General features: G+C 26.8%; 3 protein-coding genes across 6 annotated transcripts; all 3 read left to right on the top strand.

Moving 5' to 3' along the window:
• The first annotated feature begins 333 nt into the window (after positions 1–333).
• LOC145190328 (vacuolar protein sorting-associated protein 16 homolog) lies at positions 334–13,788 on the top strand. The gene is made up of 21 exons (XM_090091881.1): positions 334–488; positions 645–733; positions 5,058–5,152; positions 5,408–5,536; positions 6,143–6,287; positions 6,593–6,711; positions 6,999–7,118; positions 7,275–7,405; positions 7,830–7,924; positions 8,001–8,077; positions 8,150–8,275; positions 8,711–8,838; positions 9,081–9,116; positions 9,464–9,572; positions 9,658–9,792; positions 10,249–10,357; positions 11,621–11,718; positions 11,920–12,102; positions 12,250–12,516; positions 13,126–13,232; positions 13,381–13,788. The coding sequence occupies exons 1-21, from the start codon at positions 409–411 to the stop codon at positions 13,520–13,522; spliced, it is 2,520 nt and encodes an 839-aa protein (XP_089948007.1). The 5' UTR covers positions 334–408; the 3' UTR covers positions 13,523–13,788.
• On the top strand, positions 13,674–19,372 carry LOC145190324 (non-homologous end-joining factor 1-like). Of its 3 annotated transcripts, XM_090091882.1 has the most exons (9): positions 13,674–13,746; positions 14,167–14,390; positions 14,653–14,748; positions 16,875–16,979; positions 17,398–17,536; positions 17,637–17,695; positions 17,928–18,030; positions 18,583–18,680; positions 19,006–19,372. In XM_090091882.1, the coding sequence occupies exons 2-9, from the start codon at positions 14,181–14,183 to the stop codon at positions 19,096–19,098; spliced, it is 903 nt and encodes a 300-aa protein (XP_089948008.1). In that variant the 5' UTR covers positions 13,674–13,746; positions 14,167–14,180; the 3' UTR covers positions 19,099–19,372. The 3 variants fall into 3 exon arrangements, with proteins under 3 accessions (XP_089948008.1, XP_089948009.1, XP_089948010.1); XM_090091884.1 differs by lacking the exon at positions 13,674–13,746 and having other exon boundaries at positions 14,212–14,385; XM_090091883.1 differs by lacking the exons at positions 13,674–13,746; positions 16,875–16,979 and having other exon boundaries at positions 14,027–14,390.
• Positions 19,357–22,601, top strand: LOC145190409 (INO80 complex subunit C-like). Of its 2 annotated transcripts, none has more exons than XM_090091885.1 (5): positions 19,357–19,655; positions 19,836–19,889; positions 20,020–20,119; positions 20,323–20,390; positions 22,385–22,601. In XM_090091885.1, exons 1-5 carry the CDS (start codon positions 19,584–19,586, stop codon positions 22,511–22,513), a joined length of 423 nt encoding a protein of 140 aa, XP_089948011.1. In that variant the 5' UTR covers positions 19,357–19,583; the 3' UTR covers positions 22,514–22,601. The 2 variants fall into 2 exon arrangements, 1 of the variants encoding a protein (XP_089948011.1); XR_016453786.1 differs by having other exon boundaries at positions 19,507–19,655; positions 20,323–20,961; positions 21,089–22,601.
• Positions 22,602–22,783: the final 182 nt, after the last annotated feature.

Raw genomic sequence — 22,783 nt, 5'->3', positions numbered from 1 at the left:
TATATATATATATATATATATATATATATATATATATATATATATATATATATATATATATATATATATATACATGCACACACACACATACAAATGTGTATATAGTGTGTGTGTGTATATCTATATATATATATATATATATATATATATATATATATATATATATATATATATGTATATATATATATACACACATACACACACATACATACACTTATATACATACATACACATACATACATACATACATACACATACATACATACATACATACATACATACATACATACATACATACATACATACATACATACATACATACATACATACATACATACATACATACATGCATGTAAACTTATATTTTCCTTAAAAATTTTTTAAATTTATATACAGAGTTAAATAAAAATGGACATAGAACTATCAACCTTTTATGATGATACACCAGCTACCATTGATTGGAATCCATTAGGAGAGGTTTATTACAGGTATAATTTTACAGGTATACAGGATTATTACAGATATAATTTTTAGGTCAATATATGTTGGTTCTACAATGGTCAGATCATTTAAATTGTCTTAAAGTTTTTTCATTATGATCTTTTTTCTATTTCTTTTTTTTTTTTTTTTTTTTTTTTTGACAGAAAAGTTGAAATTTATGATATGGCTTGGGTTAATCGCTTTGATCTTAGTAAATATATAATTGTTGGATGTAATTTTGGAGGACCTATAGGTAAGCTAAAATTTTCCAAAAAGTTTTCAGTATTTTTGTATTGAATGTGTAGGTTGTTTGTTTTAGGCTTTAATCGAATTATTATTGATTAAAAATATGCGAAATATTGTTCTACCTGGAATTTCAAACAACAATCATGATCTTACATAATTTTAATTTAACATAAGTTTAAGAAAAGTTTAACAAATATGAAATTAGAGCAAAAAATCATGAATCCAATTTAAATATAAGGAGCTGCAGAAACTTAAACAGTCAGCTTTTAAGTAATAAACAATATAACTTAATTATTATTAAGTTTTTAAAAGTTAATAAATAATAATTTAATTAGTGAGATCAATTTCACAATATCCAAAAAATACAACTTTAACTTTAAACTTTAACAAATTTATCATTAAATTATTGAATTATAACAACTCTTCGCTCAGCAAAATAATTGATACAAACCATTTGCTGCAACAATCAAAGATAATGCTTCAAACCAAGCATCTTATAGAACATGAAAACTGATGTCATTATTTAAAGTCTTAAAGAATGTGTAAGAGGCAACCAAATTTTGGATACTACAAAGAGGTTTTTTTCTTCAGCTGTCAGCATCAATCAAAAAAATATAGTAGTTGCTAGCTCAAATACCAAGAATTCCTCATCATCTTCAATCTCATCATTAGTTTAGTATAATAGTTATACAGTTATGCTCAAAGTATTGTAATGATCCCATTTTCTTGAAAAACTCTGCATTGAATCAAGCTAAGTTCTTAAAATTTTTGTAAAATATTTGTTATGTTATTATTATGAGAGAGTTAAAACACTTTAATTGCTTACATAACAAAGCTCAAATCTCAAAAACATGTTGATGTCAAAGTTTAAACAAATATGACAACAAAAAAATACAATTCTATTTTAATGGATGTGTATAAAAAAGAGAGTTATTCTATTTATAAAGACTTATTGTCATGTTGCATAGCATTTCACATCAATTACTGCCTAACAACAAGCTGGTATTGAATCAACAATCTTTAATTATGACATCAAGTTTTATGTTTTTCAAGCATCTTAAATAATACTGAAAAGTTGTTGCCTGTTTGAAGGTTTTTATTTACCATGAATTTGTCTATTAATGTGTTTCCATAAATGTATGATAAGATCTAAGTCTGGACATTAAGATGGCCATTCAAGAGCTCAGTTTTTTTTTAATTGAAAAAAATTTCTTAGCAACTTTTGATGCATGTTTTAGATTATTATTTTGTTGGAAAATCCATGTGTAAGCATCATATCTTTAATAATGTTTTTGTACCCATTTTCCATCCATTATGCCTTTAATTTGATGAATTGGACCGGAACCATCATGAGAAAAATATCCACAAACCATTACATTTCCTAAACCAAGCTGAGCAGTTGGAAGTTGATAATTTGGATGCTATTAGGATGTCTTATGTACTTAATTCCATCAGAGCCAAATATTATAAACTTAGATTAACCCTTTGCACTCTGTTGTTGCCATATTTGCAACATTAAAATGCTAACATTAAATCTACTGTCACAAATCTGGTGACATGGTTGTTTTTCTGACTCTGTGCTCTTAACAGTTAGGTAAGCGAAATAGTCTGTGTTTATCTTATAGTATTTATGATATGTTTATTATGTTTAAATTATTATGATAAGTGCTTATTTAACTTTTTTTTTGTTACAATTATAATATTATAACCCTTTGTGTAGTGAAGATGGAAGGTAAAAATTTTGACGATAGTTGTGAAATAAGTGTTATGTGAAGATGATCTCAATTTTGCGTTGCTTGGCGACAATTTAACTGAAATATTATTAGAAGATCATTTAGGGACAGATAGTGACGATAGTGGCGTAATAGTAGTTATAAAAAAAAGAAGAATTGCAATTATTGAATCTGATTCAGAGTATGAAGATACACCACCTGTAGACAACAATGAATGGAGTGATATTACAGGAAGTGAATTCCCTTACAAAAAATCAACTGGTCAACAGAATATATGTACAATATTCTCCCATATTATGGTAAGTATTACCTCCGATAATTTTGTAAAACCACAATTGCCTGTCCGTACTAGAATTCCATTGCAAATGAAATTCACAATAAAGAATTACTGCAAATGAAATGCCATCTAACAGGTACAATAAAAATCAATTGCTTACAAAAAGGGAAGAACGATGATATTGTCCTGGAAAGATAAAAGGGTGGTTATGCTGTTAAGCACCAGTGATAGCACTAGATTCATTACAAAAACAAGATTTGTAAGAGGAGATAAACAGCAAAATGTGGAAAAGCCAAAAATTGTTGTTAACTACATGGCATTAATGGGTGGTGTTGATCACACGGATCAATATGCATCATCATACTGTTTTTTTTTAAATCTCTTAAGTGGTGGAGAAAAGAGATTCTTTTGGGGAATATAGATGTCTGCCATAAATGCATACATTTTTATATAAGTGTGTAAAAAAAACAAGAACGAAAAACCACTGTCCCATTTGAAGGTCATCAAGAAATTAGTTGATCAACTCATAGGTGAATTCCATGAAGATTGATCAAGACCTTCCACTTCAACACATGAAACAAGACTGAACAAAAGATTGCACTTATTGCAAAAAGGCAACAAAAGAGATTGTGTTGTGTGTTCCAATAGACAGGAAAATGACAAAGATGTGAAACTTCAGAATACTATCATATTTGCCCTGGTAAACCGTGAATGTATATGGGCAATTGTTTCGAAAGATATCACACTTTAAGAAATTTTATGTCCTAAAATTTATGTTTTTCTTTTATAATATAAGTTAGAATATGTTTCTTTATAAAATAGCTAAGAAATAAATGTTTTGTTTTGTTGCAATGAATCCATTTTTCTTCTACATCACAGGTATGTACTTGTAACTAATTTTGTGCTGGAGTTATTGGTATACTCTATGAGTTACTAGGCTGGAAATGCAAAGGGTTAATTGCTCCAGAATACTTTTGACCATTGTTGTGAGTTCCACAATAAATGCTTTCTTACAAACTTAACTCTTGCTTGATTATGTCTAATATCAAAAGTTTCTTAATATACAATTGCTGATTCAAGTATTACAATTTACACCATAATTAGTTTTTAAATAAGCATTTAAAAAGAATGCATTCAATCATGGATTAGCTTTTGATAAATAAATGAGCAATTTGTTTATTCTTTGATGTTTTTGGTCGGCCACATTTGTTTGCTCTGAGGACAGATCTAGTAGAACAAAAATGCTTCAAAACTCAATAAATTGTTTGCTTTTTCAGACCAAAAGTTTTTCCAATTTTTACTCTCAATCTTTTCATAAATTTTTGTACAGATGTTGTTACAATATTTTTGATGGCACCTGAAATCATAATGGTATTTGATTCAGTTCTGATCACTACTCTCTAGAGCTCTTAAAGAATACTATTTCTGATCCAGTGGATGGCCCTAAACATTTATTAAACACATTAGCTATCAATACTTTATTTGTGAGGTCTGCAAGTCATTCATAAAAGATTTTCTCAATAGAGTACAATGCCAAATAGAGTACAAAGCTAAATAGAGTACAAAGCTAAATAGAGTACAATGCCAAATAGAGTACATTGCCAAATAGAGTACAATGCCAAATAGAGTACAATGCCAAATAAAGTACAAGCACAATTAAATTTTCCAATATTGAAAGTAGTGTTGTCTAACACATTACAATTATCACAAGAGTACAAATCCTGCATTTCAGATGCTGATATACTGCATCAGCTTCTGCATATCCAGATCCTGATTCTAACTTTGGAATTCCATGGAGCTTTGTGGTGACATCAAAAATGGATGATAGTAAAACAGATAATTGATGCACATTTCGATTACTTACTCCAGTGATGCCTGTAACCAGCTTCCCAACCCAGTGAATAACTGATTTAGAAGGTTTGCAGTCTTTCTTTTCATGTTCCACAACTTGTTTACAACAAAATATTCTATATTGTTGAACGGTGCTTTTAGAAATGCAAAAGCCATAATCACACTAGATTTACAAATACCTGTGTTTATTGTGCCTAAAATATAAAATTAATTAGAATTAAAGAATATCATTATTGTTACTTATTTGTTTGTTAAGTACAGGAATTAACCAGTTTATAAGTATAGCTTTATTTATTTTTATCTTAAAGAAACATTTTTTTATAAAACTTAAAAGATAAAAGTTTTGGTTTGTATAAAGTTTGCTCTTACAAATGTTTTTAGTTGATTAGAGATGCAGTTATAACCTAAGAATGTTATTAAATACTGAAAATGTAAATGAAAAATTAATAGTTAATCTGTTGTTTTTTCAGCCATTACAAAAGAGGATAGTACAAGTGTAAGCAGTAATACAAAAAGTACCATCAATATATTCTCAGCATCTGGCATTGAGCAAGCTACTATCAAAGTAAACTTATATTGATGCTTTCATATTTAAAAAAAATTTTGCAACATAAAAAAGTAAAGATTGGAGTTTCACTACTTAACGAGTGAAGCAGAAAACAAAAAATTTGCAAATAAAAGCTAAAAATAATGTGTTGAGCTCATCATGTGAAATTTCAAGTCTCAACACTGCTCACAAGTTGAACACTGCTCACAAGTTGTTTTAATAAGAATAAAGTTGTTAACATTAAAAAAGAATTGTTCTGTGTTATTATTTTAGTGGGATGGTGGAAAGTTAATAAAAATGGGGTGGTCTAACAAGGAAGATTTACTATGCGTATCTGAAGATGGTGTTATGTACATTTATGACATGTTTGGTGAATATAAAAAGGAATCATCTTTTTTTGTGGTAAGCTTTTTCATAGAATTTGAAAATCTCTGCCTAATATGTCTGATCACTTAAATTTTTTTCAAAAAGTTTTAAAGGAGTAGTTTTTAATACCACACCCTGATAAGTATGGTATTTATCAAAGTAAAATTAGATGCATTTTTTGAATCACTATACCACAGCATATATGAATTCCTACTTGCTACTTACCTGTTTGCATTTGAAACTTCTTGTGCAGTCAAATGTTTGTCTTTTCTGTCATGATTTTGACAATTTTTGATTGGAAGCAATAAAATTTTTAAGTAGCTCACCTCGTTAAAATTGCATAATTATTGTTAAATAATGTTTATTATATACATGTCATTATTGAGCAGCAAAGTGGTTAAAACAAAAGATTTCTATTTAGTTACCCATTTATTCAGGAACCATCCAGGCGTTAAACTAGTTGAGCCTAAAATAAAAAGTAAATAGTGTAACCTTATTATACTTAGTGGCTTCTTGCTACAAAATGTTTTCAAGAAACTTATATATTCTTAAGAAATTGATTTTGCAACTAAGTTTGATAAAAAAATTCAAACAAATTTTAATTTACAAAGCAAACTTATAAAATTATTATGACCTGTTTAGGAACCTCAAAGAGCTTTGATTTTGGAAGTAGAGATCTTTACCAGCAATTATGGAACTGGGATATGTTTGCTGACTAGTGAATACCAGTTCTTTGTGGCACAAAATATTTATGATATAAAGCTAAACCGTTTGCAATCTCCATTTGGTAAGTATTTTTGCAAATTAGTTTTTCCAAATCATTCTTTAATGAAAACAGACTATACAGTAGGGTGCTACTTATACTGGCAAAAAAAATATTTTTAAAAGCATCCTACAAGAAGTACAAGAAAAATTTGGTAGTATAAAAAAAATTATTTTTTCATAGTAATTAGAGCCAAATGAAGCCTATGGTGCACATTTGACACCAAATTTAAATATTTCAAAAATATATATTGATAAAATGCATTTTATATTCTTATTTTAAAAACTCATACAGAGAAATTTCCTATTGTTGTTTCTTTTAACTTTCAGCTCTTGAATCCCCTCCTAGCAGTTGGGCTGTTTTAAATTTACCAGATAAGCAATCTACAGTATTAATGGCCATTGATAGTGCTCTTTACGAGCTTGACACTTTTCAGCACAAATCAAAGGTAACAAAAAATTTGTTTTCTTTCTTATAAACATAGATGTTATTTTTTTATATAGATGTTATTTTTACACATATGTTATTTACACCGCATATATTTGAAAAGAAATTTAAGCTTAATGGAATATAATTTTAACTAACAGACATTGTTTTACAAATAATTTCTTATTTCATTTTAAGAATAGTATAAGTTTTAATATATTTTATATAGTTTTTTAAAGTTTTTTAATTTTTACTTTTGTTATCATTTTTTTTTAAGCTTAAGATACTTATTGGTTTACTCATATTTAGAATCCACTCATTAGCCACCCTGTGACTTCATTCATTAAAATTTCAGTTTCATTTAACCAAAAGTATGTTGCTATGTTTGCTGATACAGGACTGCTCTGGATTGGGTCCTCTGACCTATCAGTAAAATTTTGTTTTATGTTTTAAAAATCATTGTTGAATTTTAGTTTGTTTTCCTTGATTGCTTTGATTGATTGCATCAACTCAAAGATAATAATAGTTTTATTATCAACAGTATGTTTCTCTATTATTTTTATTGTTGCTTTTTCTGTCTTGTAGGGTGTTTATTGTCAATATAACTCTCATTTACAAATATGCCCCTTGCAGCTTGTTTGGTGTGGGTCTGGGGCTGTGGTTGGACATTGGGATAACTATCTGTTAGTGGTAGGACCAAAACAAGACACTTTAAAGTAATTTTTCTTTTTGCTCTTAAACTTTCTAAAATGCAATATGCATTATAGCAAAATATAGTAATAGATTTTATGCAATCAAACCAAAGGAGTTTTTGACCAAAACAAATGATTTTTACATTTTGAATGTTTTTTTTATTTTTAAATATTTTTTGGACGCCTAAATAGAGGTTGGTATTCATTTGCCAAACAAAAGTATAGAAGCAATAATAAAATTGTCTGGTCATTTTCTTGATGCTGTTTAGAAAAAGACTTAACATATTTTAACATTCTGGAAAATATGCAGTTTTCTTTGGTTGTTTTGTTTTAAAAATTTATATTTTGTTTTTGCTACATAATTAAACTTATTGATAAACTATTGAGATAATAAATTTTTTTTTATTTTAACATTTCCTCTGAATTAAAGGGCTTTTATGTTTGAAAGGTATTTTGTAGACACTAATGTGCACTTGGTCCAGGAACTGGATGGAGTAAGGCTAGTGGGGAACAAGATTACAGAGTTTCTTCAAAAAGTACCTGGTAAATATTAATTTTAATGATTTAAGTAATTTCTGTTGGGTTATTTCCATTGAGGAAGCTATAAATCTAATTCTAGAGGAAGTTGAAGATATACATAAATTGGGATCCGTAAAACCAGGTGCCATGCTACTTGATGCTTCTAAAGAGTATGAGGTAATGCTCTAGATTTTTTCAGTAATTTTTTGAAGCCATTCATTCTTTAAATATTTCTATCTATTTTCCCAGAAAAAAACTGTTCGAGTTGATGAATACATGAAAACAATTAAAGATCACTTATTAGAAGCAGTTCAGGAATGCATTAAAGCTGCAGGATATGAGTTTGAACCCAAGAAACAAAGGCGCTTAATAAAGGTTTTTTTTGAACCAATTTTTAAGTAATATTTAGTAAGCAATATTTTCTTTTGATCTTTGATGACATATGATGAATGGTGAAATGATGGAAATTTGAACAATGAAATGATGAATAATAAATAAAAGTTCAATTTAACAAATTTTGATATCATTATTTAAAAACTAAATAAATTAAAAAAAAAAAATTGTGTTATATTGGATTATCTACGATGTACTGGTAGAAATAAAAATGATTTCCAATATTGATAACTCCAACAAGACTAGAATTGCTATCAATATTGTTATTAATGTAAAAGTATTTGCAAAAAAAAGACTGCACCTTCCTTTTTAAAAATCATGAAACTTTTTTTTGTACACATTAGCTTAAAAAATCTTTACACTAATTTGTTTTTGTTTTTGCTTATTTCTATTGTGGTTATCACCAAACTCATTTAGGCTGCTTTATTTGGAAAAAGATTTTTGCAAGATATGCGTCCTCAAGCTTTTGTTGACATGTGTCAGACAATTAGAGTTTTAAACAACATTCGTGACTTCAAAATTGGGATTCCAATCACTTATGATCAGTATCTTTTGTTTTAAAGAATGTTTTACATAAATGCTTTCCATTTTTTAAGTTTTTTTTTTTTTTTATTTGAACATTGGCACATTTCATTTGGTATAAGATAAACTTAAATGTTATAGTTTCTATTTCAACTTAAGTTTTAATAAAATAATCTCAGTGAAAAAAATGGAGATTTGCTAAAATCTTTTAAAATGTAAGTTATAAATAATGTTAAATGAAAAATATCTTTAACACATAACACAGGCTACAGAGGCTGACTACTCCTGTTCTAATAGACAGGTAAGCTTTGTTTTTTTTTTTTTTTTGCTATTCTTTTAGATCAAGTGAGTTACTAAACATAGAAAGATGGACCTGATCAGATATGTTTTTTTTTTAAATGTTTACCTAAGGTGCTTTTATTTGTTAAGAAGATAAAAAGATTTTTTTTGTTCTAGAAGTTATATTACATAATGTAATATAACTTCTAGAGCTGTTTTTGTTTTCATTTTAAGGACACAGTTGCTATAAAATACTTTTTAAGTTTAATTTAAAGGATAAAGAAAAAAATATCTAATTTTCTTCATATATTGCCTGTTTTATCATGTCCAAAATCTTTTTAACAAAATATGGAATTATCATTTGACTAGGTTGATAGCAAGGCGTTTGTACCTCTTAGCTATCAAAATTTGTGACTATCTTCATGTTCCAAAAAGGGAGGGAGCTAGCAGAATTCTTGCGCACTGGGCATGTTACAAGGTTACTTATTACAAGTTTGGACATTTTTATAATGAATTGCATCTTCTATGGGTTTTTTTCATCTTAAATTTTTTGGTTAAAATAGGTTTTACAAGACAATAATGCAGATGAGCTGGTAGCTAAAAGTATTGCAGAAAAACTAGGGGATACCCCAGGGATCTCCTACACAGAAATAGCATTAAAAGCATTTGAGAAAGGAAGAACTGCACTTGCAATGAAGGTATTTTTATTGGAATTTTTTTTCTTAAAATTCACTGTTTTAATGGTCTTTTTTTTTTTTTTTTTTTTTTCTTTGTATCTTTTTAACTGCTCAACTGTAACAAGTGTAGTTTATTAAATTTTATTTTCTTAAAGAATAATTTGCTAATTTTTATTTATTTGCTTCAATTTGTAAAATGGTATGTTGTTTTGTATAGTAAATGTATTATTTTATCTTATGTATGTTGCTACAAGCATTTAACAATTATTTGATTAGGAAACTTTCTGAAAGCATAGCAAAAGTATAAATATAGCTGGTAGAATTGGTTTGGGTTTCTGCTTCACAGAAACCTAAAACTTTTTTAACAATCCCTTTAAAAATATTTATAAGATTCTTGAGGTCTTACTAAAACTATGTTTTATTATTTCTATTGTATTTTTAAAAATATCTGATATTTATATTTAGACAATGTTTTAGCTTTTAGATTATGAAGCCAAGGCCGCTGATCAAGTTCCTTTGCTAATGAAGATGAAAAGCAATGAACAAGCTTTACAGAAGGCTGTACAAAGTGGTGATACTGACCTTGGTATAAATATCTATAGCCTTTTCAGAATTGACATTTTTGATTGACTGTGTATTATGCTGCTACAAAAAACTGCATAAAATTTTTTCTTTGGATTTAATGTTCCGTGTAACTTTTTAACACTTGGAGCCTAATGGTATTTATTAGAAAATAATATGAGAATGTTAACAAATGCTTGTCAAGTCTATCAAAATAACACTTCAAATCATTTTTAAATATAAGTACTAAGTATATGTTGCATCACATTAGTAAATACTAAACATTTATTAGGCCATTCCAAATGCACAATAAAGTCCGAGTAAGTGAACACATAACATATATATCATCACTATTACATCATAAACATTACATCATTAACATTACATATCAACATTAGATTAAAATTTCATCATCTACATGACATCATCAGCATTATGTCATTAATATACATTATCAGTATTAAATCATTAACATTAAAGCTAATAAATAAGAGTTGCAATAAATCGAGCCATGAATTTTAACTAAAAGTTTTTGCATTGCTTTGGACTAAACTTTGGCAACTGAACACCCAATACCCAATAACCCATCCAAAACCCACTTGAAAATAAAAAAAACACAAAGCTTCTGATTTTAGCTTTTCTATACTTTTAACCAAAAGTAAAAAACGAGATTTAATATAAGAAAAACTAGATTAAAGTTTAACACAAAAAGTTGATTACAAGAGTAATGGCTAATGCATCTGATGATCAGAGTAAGTTTTACAATATAAATTTCTTAATAGGGTGGAGTGAAATCTTTCTTTACTCAAAATCAAAAGTGGCTTTTATGCTAAAAGATGTCATTGGAAGTAACTACATAGTAACTACATATTAACTAAAATTTGAAACAAAATTGTTAATTCTTTAGATTTTTTGATTTATGTAGTTTTGTTCTAGCATATAGAAATAGCTTCAGACTTCAGGTGAGTTTAACACTCAAGTTATAGTATTTTTATCAGTTAATGAATTCATTATTTTCTAAAAAATATATAGAAAACATGCTGATTAAAAAAAAAAACCTGCATGCAATCCAATTATTTTTTTGGACCAAAATTATTTTTGCAACATGAAGTGGACTTTAAAATTTTTGCTTTCATTGGTGTTGAAAACATGACCTTTTCACTAAAAACTCAAATCCTAGTTATGTTTTTTAGAGAAAAACCTGGATTTTATTCAAGCCTACTTAATATACAGTAAGTAGAATTTTTGTAAATAAACCAATTATGTTTTTTTTATTTGCCCTGTTTAGTGAATATGGTTACTGAAGATATGCGAAAAAGCATGACAACTGGTGAGTTTTTAATGAAGATCAGGACATTCCCTTTAGCATTGAGCTTGTTCATAAAGGTAAAACATGTTTCTGTATAAATTTATAATTTGCTATGCATAAATTCCCTAAATTGAAAATTTAATATTTGCTTAGTATAAAATCTTCATGTATACACTCTGTATTTAAAACCATTTTTTCAGTAAGCTAGGTAGTAATAACTAAACAGTTTTCAAAAAAGGAAATGTTTTCCTGTTTCATAACTATTCTATGTTTTCCAGTACTGCAAGAATGAAGAGCATCGCCTACTTATTGATATATACTACCAAGAAGATATGTTTAGTTGCAGTGGAAATGTATTTGTGCAAGACAGTTTTGCTGAGAAAATGTTGGATTCAAGAATAAAGATGCTATGGAAAGCAAAGGAATCATTTGATAAAGGCTGTGTGTTATTTTCCTCACAGGCTAGTTAATGGTGTTGCTTGCATTTACTTTTAAATTACACTACTAATTTTTTTACTTTGTTTTCAGAATTTGTATACTTTCATGCCAAAGTCTTTATTAAAAAAACATTTGTTCAGGCTTCTGATTAAAATATAAAATATTTTTAGGTCACTGATGAAAACATAAAACTACTAGAGTTTCAAAGTAAATTGCAGGTCCAACTTGGAAAACAATTCTTAAATCTTTCAGTTACTGATACACTATACCAACTGCTTTACCAAGGTATTAATAAGCAGGCAGAACAACTGCGTAAAGACTTCCTGATTCCTGAATCACGATACTGGTGGACAAAGATACAGGCACTTAGTGCTAACCGAGATTGGGTTGAACTTGAAAAGTTTTCCAAGTCAAAAAAATCACCTATAGGCTATGAGGTTGGTATTTAATAATAAAAAGATGATAATAAAATAAGAAAAGATTATGCTGAAAAATATTAGTGAAAGTAATGAAATCCTAAATATAATTTTCAGACAGTTCTTATTAAAATTAACATCCTAAATTTACCATTTTTTAAACTAAAAATAGTGGCTCAATGATTTAAGGTATTAGTTAAACAAAAAGTCAAAAAGTTGGTAATTTATTTATATTTGTAAAATATGTAATATTTTCCCTACAAATTGAGAGCGATGAATAAAGAATATTTAAACTAGTCATACAGTTTGGCACAGATTTTTTGCTTCATATTCATTTAAAATAAAATTAAAATGCTTGTATATGATAGTTTGTTTTCAAGACTAAATGTTTACTTAAGGTTCTTTTTTAAATATGAAAAATAAATTTAAAGAACTTCAGTTATTTTACCAGAAAATCTTTGATTTGAACTAAATGGTGTTATATTGTTTATATGTATTTTTGTGAAAATAAAGTTCATGATTTACTCTATATGTTCACTTTTTTAACCACTTTGGAAGATCATAAAATTTTGATTACACTTGTAATCTACTTTCAATACTTGTTGAATTATAATTTCTCTAATTTTTAAGCCATTTGCAGAAGTCTGTATAAAATATGGAAATAACCTAGTTGAAGCTGAAAAGTACATTATGAAAGTCCCTCTTGAGAAAAAAGTTAAGCTTTACCTGAAATTAGGGTAAATACTTTTCTATTTATTTTTTTATTTTTTTTTTTTAATTGTTAAAAGTATATAGATTTTTTTCTTCTATTTTTTAAATATCTTTTTAAATTTTTTAGTTTAAAAGAATAAAAGTATATAAAATTTTTAAAAAAAATTATTTTAGAAGTCTTGAACATGCAGCAGAAGCAGCATTTCAGACAAAAAGTCTTGACAATCTCAACCTGGTGAGTTTGAAATGTACAAATAACAGAAAGATTGCAGAAAAAATTATGGTCTACCGTTCGCAGCTCTCACAAAAGCAATAGCTTATTTGTAAAGAAAGGTTATTAAATCATAAATTATATATTTTTAAAAAGATGTTAAAGCTAAAATCTGCAATGAAGATCATTGATCATTGATATATACTACCAAGAAGGCTTCTTTAATTGCAGCACAAATCAATTTGTGCAGTTGACATGCTGACAGTTTTGCTGAGAGAGTTCAAGAATAAAGTTGCTACAAATAGCAAAAGAATCATTTGATATAGGCTGTGTGTACTACAGATTTATTTATAAAAAAATATTTCATTTTCTAATTTTTTTAACTTTTTAACAATTTCAGTTTTTCAGCCTTTCTATAAGTTTTTAAAATAAAAAGAAAAGAAGCATTTAAAATGGTTGTTTGAACAAATATTTTTAACTTCTTTTTAAAAGACTTTTTCTCTCATACAAGATTGCTTTAATAATCACAGAAAATTATTTAGTGTTGAAATGTATATATTTTGTGAATGAATGATAATAGTTTTTTATAATCTTTTTTTCTTCTATAATTGTTACATGTATAGAATTTTATGCAATGGCTCTGCAATTGAATTTGTCTTAAATAGTGGTGTGAGGTTTCTGTCTCTGATATTTAGAAGTTAATAGATATTCAGATATATTTAAATTTGTATAAAATTTATTTTTGTAAGGGAATGCTGTAAAAATGTCAGAAAACTTTCAAGTTTCCATGAATACAAAGGAAAGTATAAATACTCAACCATGGTTTAAAGTTCTTTGTAGTGGGGGTGAACAATTGCTCTTAAAAACATGTTTTACAATCAAAGAAGCATTAAACTACTCAGTAATGTGCTTCTTCAATGGTGTGGTATGGGAAGAAGTAAAAAATGGAAATGACTTTCTAAAAAAATGTAAGGTCGGTTACTTTTAGCTTTCTTGATGCCTTTCTCTAAAAATATATGGGAATGGTCTAATTTAAATTTTTTTACATTTCAAATAAAGTTTTCTAATTTTTTTTTTTTAGTAGTAAAAATAAGATTTAAAAACAAAATACTTAAAGGTGAAAGTAATAAAATTTACAAAAATAATAAAAATAGCTTATGATTTTTTTTTAACAGAATTCTCTTAAAACTTAAGTTTCTTAAATTTGTTTACCAATTCTGTTTTTTCTTCTTAAGGACCTTAATCCAAACATCGAAGCACCATTAGAGAAATTCCTAAGTTATTTGGATAACTGTTATAACAATTTTGTAGCTTCTTCTTCACAGTTTAAGGTAAAATGATTAATTTGGTTTTTTGCTTTATAATGCATATACGTATGTATATACAAGTTTATAAAACAGGTACAGAAAAAGTTCTTATACAAAAATGTAATATAAAAAGCTTTTCAGTTTTTTAGTTTTCTTTGTATTCTTTTTGAAATGAAATTCCCTTTCCATTTCATTCCTATTTCCATGTTGTCGTAGTAAAATATGATTTTGAAAAATTGTTTTTGACTGCGATGCATGTAACTTAATAGAAATCAAGTTTCCTAAAATTCATTTTCAGTTTAATTTGTGGAGCAATAAAATTTTTTGCTTTAAATAAAAGTTAAGTTGTATGAATACATACATACATACATACATACATACATACATACATACATACATACATACATACATACATACATACATACATACATACATACATACATACATACATACATACATACATACATACATACATACATACATACATACATACATACATACATACATACATACATACATACATATATATATATTAGTTCAAGATATTCATCATGATGCAACCAAGCAAAGTAAGTGGAATTGCTAAAGTTAAAGTCTTACATACATACATACATACATACATACATACATACATACATACATACATACATACATACATACATACATACATACATACATACATACATACATACATACATATGACCTAGTGTCAGCAAAATAAAATCAATAAAATGTTTGGAACTTTCGAAAGAAACTTTACGTAAAAACAGTTAGCAAATGAAGAGAATAAATAGTTATAACTGACGAGAGTTGTACTTTTATAGGTTGAATACTGAGATTTAAAAGATTAGTTCTTGTTTGTGGTTTGATGAAGCTTTTCTAGTTTGTTATTTGCGCTCTCTAAAAGCAGGATGAAGAAGAATTTTTGTTTTATAAACTTTGATACAAGTTAAAGAGAATAAATTTGCACAAAATTTATTGTACATTCTGGTAGAAAACACATATCTGAAGTTATTACTTCGAAACTTGTTGACTGTTTGCCAGTTATTTTGACATCATTGTATGATAGTGCAACAAGCTGTTAGGATTGTTGATATTAAATTCTGGCTTAGTTAAACATCAAGTAGATTGAATTGAGAATGTATAACTCTTGGAGGGTTCCTGAAATACATTTTTTGTGCATGATTTGCATGATGTATTGCTTTCCTTTAATGTCATCACCTGCATCAGATCATCTAAAAAATCAAACATTTTTCTAGCATTCACAGTTGTTAATGTTTTGAACCTTCTCAGCTCTTATTATTGTAATACCACAAATTTTGATTGAATTGACTGCAAAAATTGATCCATTTGAGATACAGTTATCTTGAGCAACCCTATATACAGTTAGTAAAATGTTTGAGAGCATTTGAGAGATGCATGTAAATATAATTATTTGGTATTATTTTATTAAAAGTAAAAATTTTTTTGGTGATAACAATGTTCTTACTGCATAAGATATTGACAAAATATGCAAAAATCAAAATCATCATGTGAACACTAGGTGTTATCTCTGCTTCCTTGTGGTTCTTTGGCTGCTTAAACTAATTTCATGCAAAACTTTAATTATTTTTATCTAGAAGATTGAGAGCAGAAACCAATCATTTAGTTATAGCCACAATAGGTTTAAATGCATGATTGGAAACAAAACTTGCACACTTATGAAGAAGAGTCTAAAGAAGAAACATGTTTGAATTTCCTGTTTTCACTTCTAACAAAGTCAGGAGATTCTAAACTTATGAGAAATCACATATATATTGCACCAGTTTCTTTTGAATTTTTTTTTTTTTTTTTTAATAATAATTCAATAATAATAATCCAATAGTAATATACAGCAATAATGTAATAGTTACTAAATATTACCGATATTGATAATTTAACTTGTGATAATTGCTACTATGATAATGTAAATTAAATTGAGTTGTGATAATTGAAATTAGATTCAGTTCATTTACTTTTTGAATTACGAACAAGTCTAAAATCTTTCACTTTCAATTTGATCACTTTTATTTATTTATTCATTTTTTTATTATTGATATTATAAATGTAAGATTTAAAAAATGCATCCTACAGTATAATTTGAAGTAATCATTTTTTGTTCCATTTTTAAGATTCTGCTGCAAAATGATCTGCTGGAACTATCTTTCAAATCTAAACTCCAAGTCGGCGTTCCGTTTAATTGGACTTTTTTGATGAATAAATCTAGCAGTGAAAAAGTAAATATTTTGCTTTTTAACAACTACATAATGAAATTTCACAGAAGAGATGACTCTTTTTTTTAAATTTATGTTTATTAAAATCTTTTTAAACTTAATTAAAAAATAAAAATAAAAGACATCTTAAAATTATGTAATGATCTAAAAATTGGCGTTTTAATTTTCTATTAACAACCAATAATAAATTAACAACAAATACAATCTTATAACGTTATTTATAAGGTTATATTTGTTATTAATTTGTTATTGGTTATTAACAGAAATTTTAATAAACTCCAGATAGTTTGATTTATTTTAAGACTGATAAAGAAATTTCTACTTTACTTGTTGTCCATTACTAATGAAAGTCTACATGACTTTATTTTTTTTCTACTAAATTTTCACTAAGCTTTAAGAAGTTCTGTTTTACAAACTTTAGACAAGCAATCAGGTAATCATGCCACTTTTTATAATGGTATCAGAACTTTCTCGAAGGCAACAAGAACTTGTAGAACTTTTATTAAAGAAAGACAGAGAAATTCAAGAGTATAAGTTGCAAGGTTGCCAAGTATCAAGAAGTAAGTATTGCTATGGCTCTGAAATTTTTGTATTTTTTATGTAACAGATGTAGATGCTGTAAAATGAAGGATTAGATCATGTTGAAGAATTTTTTTTTAGAACATTTAGAGACAGTCCCATTTGATGAAGCATCTTTCAATAAGATTTGGAATGGTGATGTAAGTTAAAATAAGTTTGCCAACATTAACTATTAAACTTCATTATTTAAATTGTGGAAAAAAATGTTGCATAAATGTTAAATCCAAAACCCATTTTTCTCATATGCAGTAAAAATATTTTTTGCATTACATTTTCCAATTTGGCATTCAACTTGCATGTATATTTTTTTTACATTAATTGAAATGAAAATGTATTGTACTTGATTATTTTAGTTGTTTTTATATCATTTAGATATCAAAACAATGTTATCCTTTTTCAATTTTCGACACACCCTATCTCAAAGAGCTATACAGTAATGTGATGATAAACAAATCATTTACAGAGTCTTATCTAGGTAGTTTATTATTTATTTTTTCCTGATTTTAATTTTTTGTACTTTTTTGCAACTAAAAGAAAATTTTAAATAAATATTTCAAAATTGGGGAAAATTTTAGGTTAAAAATGTTTTCATTAAAATGCTTTTATAAATGGATTGTTGTTTTTGTTTTGTTTTTTGTTTTTTTTTTTTCATTTTTTGAATTCTTTTGTCATTTTTTATATAAATCGTTTTTGTCATTTTAATTTGGTGCATTAATTTTACAACAACAATAAGGCAATGCACAGTGAATTCTTTAGTGTGTTTTGAATAGTAACTTAATGTTTCATATATAAAGCAACTATGATGATTTTAAGCATAGCAACAGTACACTTCATACATAAGACACTGTTGTGTTGTTGACATACTATGCAGTCTTTACTTAATATACAGTACTACACTTACTATACAGTGCTTTACTTACTATACAGTACTTTAATTACTATACAGTCTTTTTTAAGCTCTTTTTAGTATTAAGTTATTGTTATTTTTTGTAGTATAGTTTCTAGTTCTTTCTTCTGATTGGTTTAGTTAAAGAAACTGTTGAAACAAAAGCATCCAACGATCAAATACCAGATTGTTCAGGTTCATCAAATTCCCTGCATTCTTTGGCAGTAGATAAAGAAAATGTATGGCTTATTGAGTTTTGTTGAAATTTTGATCCATTGAACCTAGCAGTTAAAATAAGAACAAATTATTTTTTATTTTAATTGATAATTTAATTTAAAAGAGATTGCACATAGTTTAAAGTTGTTTTTTAAACCGTTTTACTGAGAACAAAAAAAAAAATGCTGCACAAATAATCAGTTGATATGTACCAGTAGAAACTAGTTCGAGTTAACTGTGAAACTTATTGTTGCATAAGTTATTTTTTGTTGTTATAAAGCAAATCCATAAAATCATCACTTTTTTGATGGTATTTTTTTTTTTTAAAAGAAGGCTGGTTTTTTGTAGGATATCGAAAAAGAGAGGAGAGAAGCTCTGAAAAAACGCTTGCAAGATGAAGTTGATCGAAAAGGCAAGAAGAAACGAAAGATTAAAATTTAGAAATTATAATAGTTTTAGCTGAAAATGAAAAAACTTTTTATTTGTTTGTATCAGTTTTTAGTTGTTTGTATTGGTGTAAGGTTTTGTAGCTAAATATTTTTTTTGTTAAAAGTTTTTATTGATGTTGGTTTTAGTTTTTTGGTAATTAATATTTGTTAATAATAACTTTTTAGTAATTTAAAAATTATTTAAATACTGGCTGTTGTTACTGACTATTTTATTTTATTTTTGTAAATTGAGAAAATCCAATTAATGATAGAATCTGATTTCAAAAGCTGTTCTATGTTGCTTTATCATTTTGCGCATTAGAATATTTTTACTAAAAACTCTTACTTCATTTATTCTTATTTTCATTTATTCTTATTTTTCTTAATTTATTATGTATTAATTTTTGATTTTTTTTTTCTTTTAAGTTTGCTTTCACTGAAAATCTTTATCTACACTTAGAAAGTATATATTTCTTTTTGTAAATGTAATTATACTTTATGAAAATGACAAAAAGGAACAGCCTTTTAAACAATGAATCTGCTCCTTCTAAAGTCAAAAGGAAAAATGAAGTAAGTATAATTAACAAAGTTGTAAGTTTTTTGATATTTTTTAATATATATTTTGATGTGAAATAAAATTTTTGAAGATTTTTTTTTTTTTATATGAAACAAGGTTTTGATGTTTTTTTCTATCATTAATGAAGCAGTTAAAAAATTTAGTAAAATTTTTGTTTTTGTTTTTTTGTAAAGGATGTCGGAGATTTCCCCAAGATAAAATTTCCTTTTAAAAACCCACATTATCAGGTGAAGGAGTAGAAAAACATTTTTAATTTAAAAGTTTTTTTTTTTTTTTTTACCAAAAAAGTAAATCTTATCTTAATTTGTCATTAACTTTTTAAGTTTTATTTTTGTTTTCTTTTTAACAACTGATTAGACATCAAATGCCTCAAAGTTGGCTAAGAAAAAAACATGGAAAAGTGTTCGTCAAGTCGCTCAAACTGAAAGACTTCAGCTTCCTCCAAATGCAGTATCATGTAAATTGTTCACTGAAAAATTATTTTATGTCTATTTTTCTAAAATTACCTGTATTTTTAGTTGCTGCCACAAAGCTGTTGAAATTAATTGCTTTTATTCGGTTGTTTATCATTTCTAAAAGAATAAACAAAATTTAAGAATTGAATAAGCTTTGACAATATCTTTTATTAGTTTTTCATTTTCAGTTGTTTTTTTTTTTTAGATTTGAGTATAGAAACACCTCCACCAGTGAAACCTGTAAAAAAGTATTCTGATTTATCTGGACAGCTGGTATGTATTGTTATCTATTGTTATTAGTGTTATATGATTTTTAGGTAGAAAGTTTGGGCTAAAACATTTTTACAAGCTAATGTTCCTGCTTAGTTTGAACTTTTGCATAAGAAAAATGAAATGTTATTTCAATATCTTTTTACAAAAAGTCACCTCAAAAACAAGAAATACATTTTCCATATGTTGTATGTATTACATAACATGTATGTATCAAACAGCAACAATAGAGCTCGTAAATATTCTAATCCATGTACAGTATGCGCTGTACAATTTTTATCACTTAGAATAAATCTAAGCTGCAGTTTTTCTTATTTTTGCAGACAGTATAAAGATTCTGCAGCACTTTGTTTGCACATTCAGTACACTGATTGCTTCTTGGTATCTTGATTGTAGATGGTTCCTGCCTCTAGTAGTTCTTCAATAACAACAATATTTCTGACAAGTTCTTGAAGTCATTTTCATTTCACATTTGCTTTTCGGTTGTTGATGCTAAAGTTGCTTGTCTTTAGTAGAACCATTTCACATTTCACATTTGCTTTTCAGTTGTTGATGCTAAAGTTGCTTGTCTTTAGTAGAACCATTTCACATTTCACATTTGGTTTTCAGTTGTTGATGCTAAAGTTACTTGTCTTTAGTAGAACAATTTCATATTTCACATTTGCTTTTCAGTTGTTGATGCTAAAGTTACTTGTCTTTAGTAGAACCATTTCACATTTCACATTTCACATTTGCTTTTCAGTTGTTGATGCTAAAGTTACTTGTCTTTAGATTGAACCATTGAACCTTAACTTGTGTAATATCAAAAGGTACATTCAGAGCATCTTCCAATAATTTGAAACTGGAGTGAGATATTGAAGAGTTCTGCATTTTTCTTCTAGTGATGATTCTTCTAAAGGCATATTTCCTATTCTCCTGTGTGACTGCTGAAGTCGAACCAGATTTTTGTTGCAGATCTTTTTGGTCCTTTTTCTTTTTCATATTAAAAAAAAAATTCATTTTGTGTAATATTATATACTAATATCTTAAGCAACACAGAAAGTAACTTCACTTATTTGATAACAATGCCTTATATAAACAGTTACACAGATATCAGATATGTATCTAGCTATTGATTGTTCTGGAAAATTAAAAAGTTGCAGGAATTCCAGAAAGTTCTACAATGTTTTGGAAAGTACTTGAATGTTGTCAAAAGTTTTAAACAGCTGTTGAAAGTTCAAAAAAGGTCTGGAAAGTTTTAGTCATAAAAAGTTTTAAACAGCTGTTGAAAGTTCAAGAAAGGTCTGGAAAGTTTTAGTCATAAAAAGTTTTAGGAAGTATTACCAGTAATTACCAGTTATAAGAGTAATAAATTATTATTTCAAATAATTAAGAGTAATAAAGCACTCGTGTTAGATATCATTATTCCATAAATTAATTTGAGGGACCTTTTTTTTTTTAATTAAGAAAAATTAGGATTTATGTTATTGTTTTTAGGCAAAAGTTTTTGATTTTTTCAGAAAAAAATTTAAAAAATTTTAATCCCTATTTTACATATAATTATTCAGATTCCATTTGTTGTTATACAATTTTCAGCTAGAAAGATTGTACATACCATTCAGTTAGAAAGTTTGTACATACCATTGTTCAGATTCCTTTTTTTTTTTTTTTGCTAATTTTTTTTTAAGTTTGTAGTAATTATTATTGAACTTTAACAAAATTTGCATGCAATAAAGTGGGCCTAGCATTAAGTTGTTTGTCAGTGTGAATTAAAGATCACAAAAGACACCTTTTTGCTTTTGGGTTCAGTAATATTTGTTTACTTTTTGTTTATTAATTAGTTTCTTGTTGTAAATATTTTTTGTTGTAAATATTTCTTGCTGTAAATATTTCTTGCTGTGAATATTTCTCGCTGTGAATATTATGTTTATATTAAAAAGATATTCTTGATCCAAAAAAAAATTAAAATGATTGTCCACCATTTTAATTTCTTTTGTTTTGGGCTTTTTGTTTCATAGGCATGTTACACTGATCCAAATTCTGGGTTGTATTATGCAAGTGTAGAGGAGTATAAAAAGATAAGAAGACTCACACCAGATGTTGTACAGGGATACTTAGCGTTGCGTGGTGCAAACCGAGTGTTATAATGAATATTTATAAAAAGTTTAAAAAAAAGTGTTAATAAAAAAAAAAAGAATTAAATGATATTTGTTGTAATAAATATTTATAGTGATCTATATTAATATCCTTAATATCTTTAAAATATTTATTTTAATAATTATAAAAAAAAAATTTGGAGAAAATAGCATAAAAATTGATCATAGGCATTACTGGACCTTAAATTGTTTTCATTCTCCACTCTATTGCAAATGGGAAAGCATAATTATTTTTTGGTATAAATATAAATTAAAAGCAGA

This window comes from Hydra viridissima, unplaced genomic scaffold, assembly GCF_058129835.1.
Source record: "Hydra viridissima isolate aposymbiotic clone 2 unplaced genomic scaffold, HvirCarnegie_v1 scaffold_6, whole genome shotgun sequence".
Lineage (NCBI taxonomy): Eukaryota > Metazoa > Cnidaria > Hydrozoa > Anthoathecata > Hydridae > Hydra > Hydra viridissima.
Note: the sequence above shows the minus strand (reverse complement) of the source record. Positions and strands in the feature narration are given on the sequence as shown.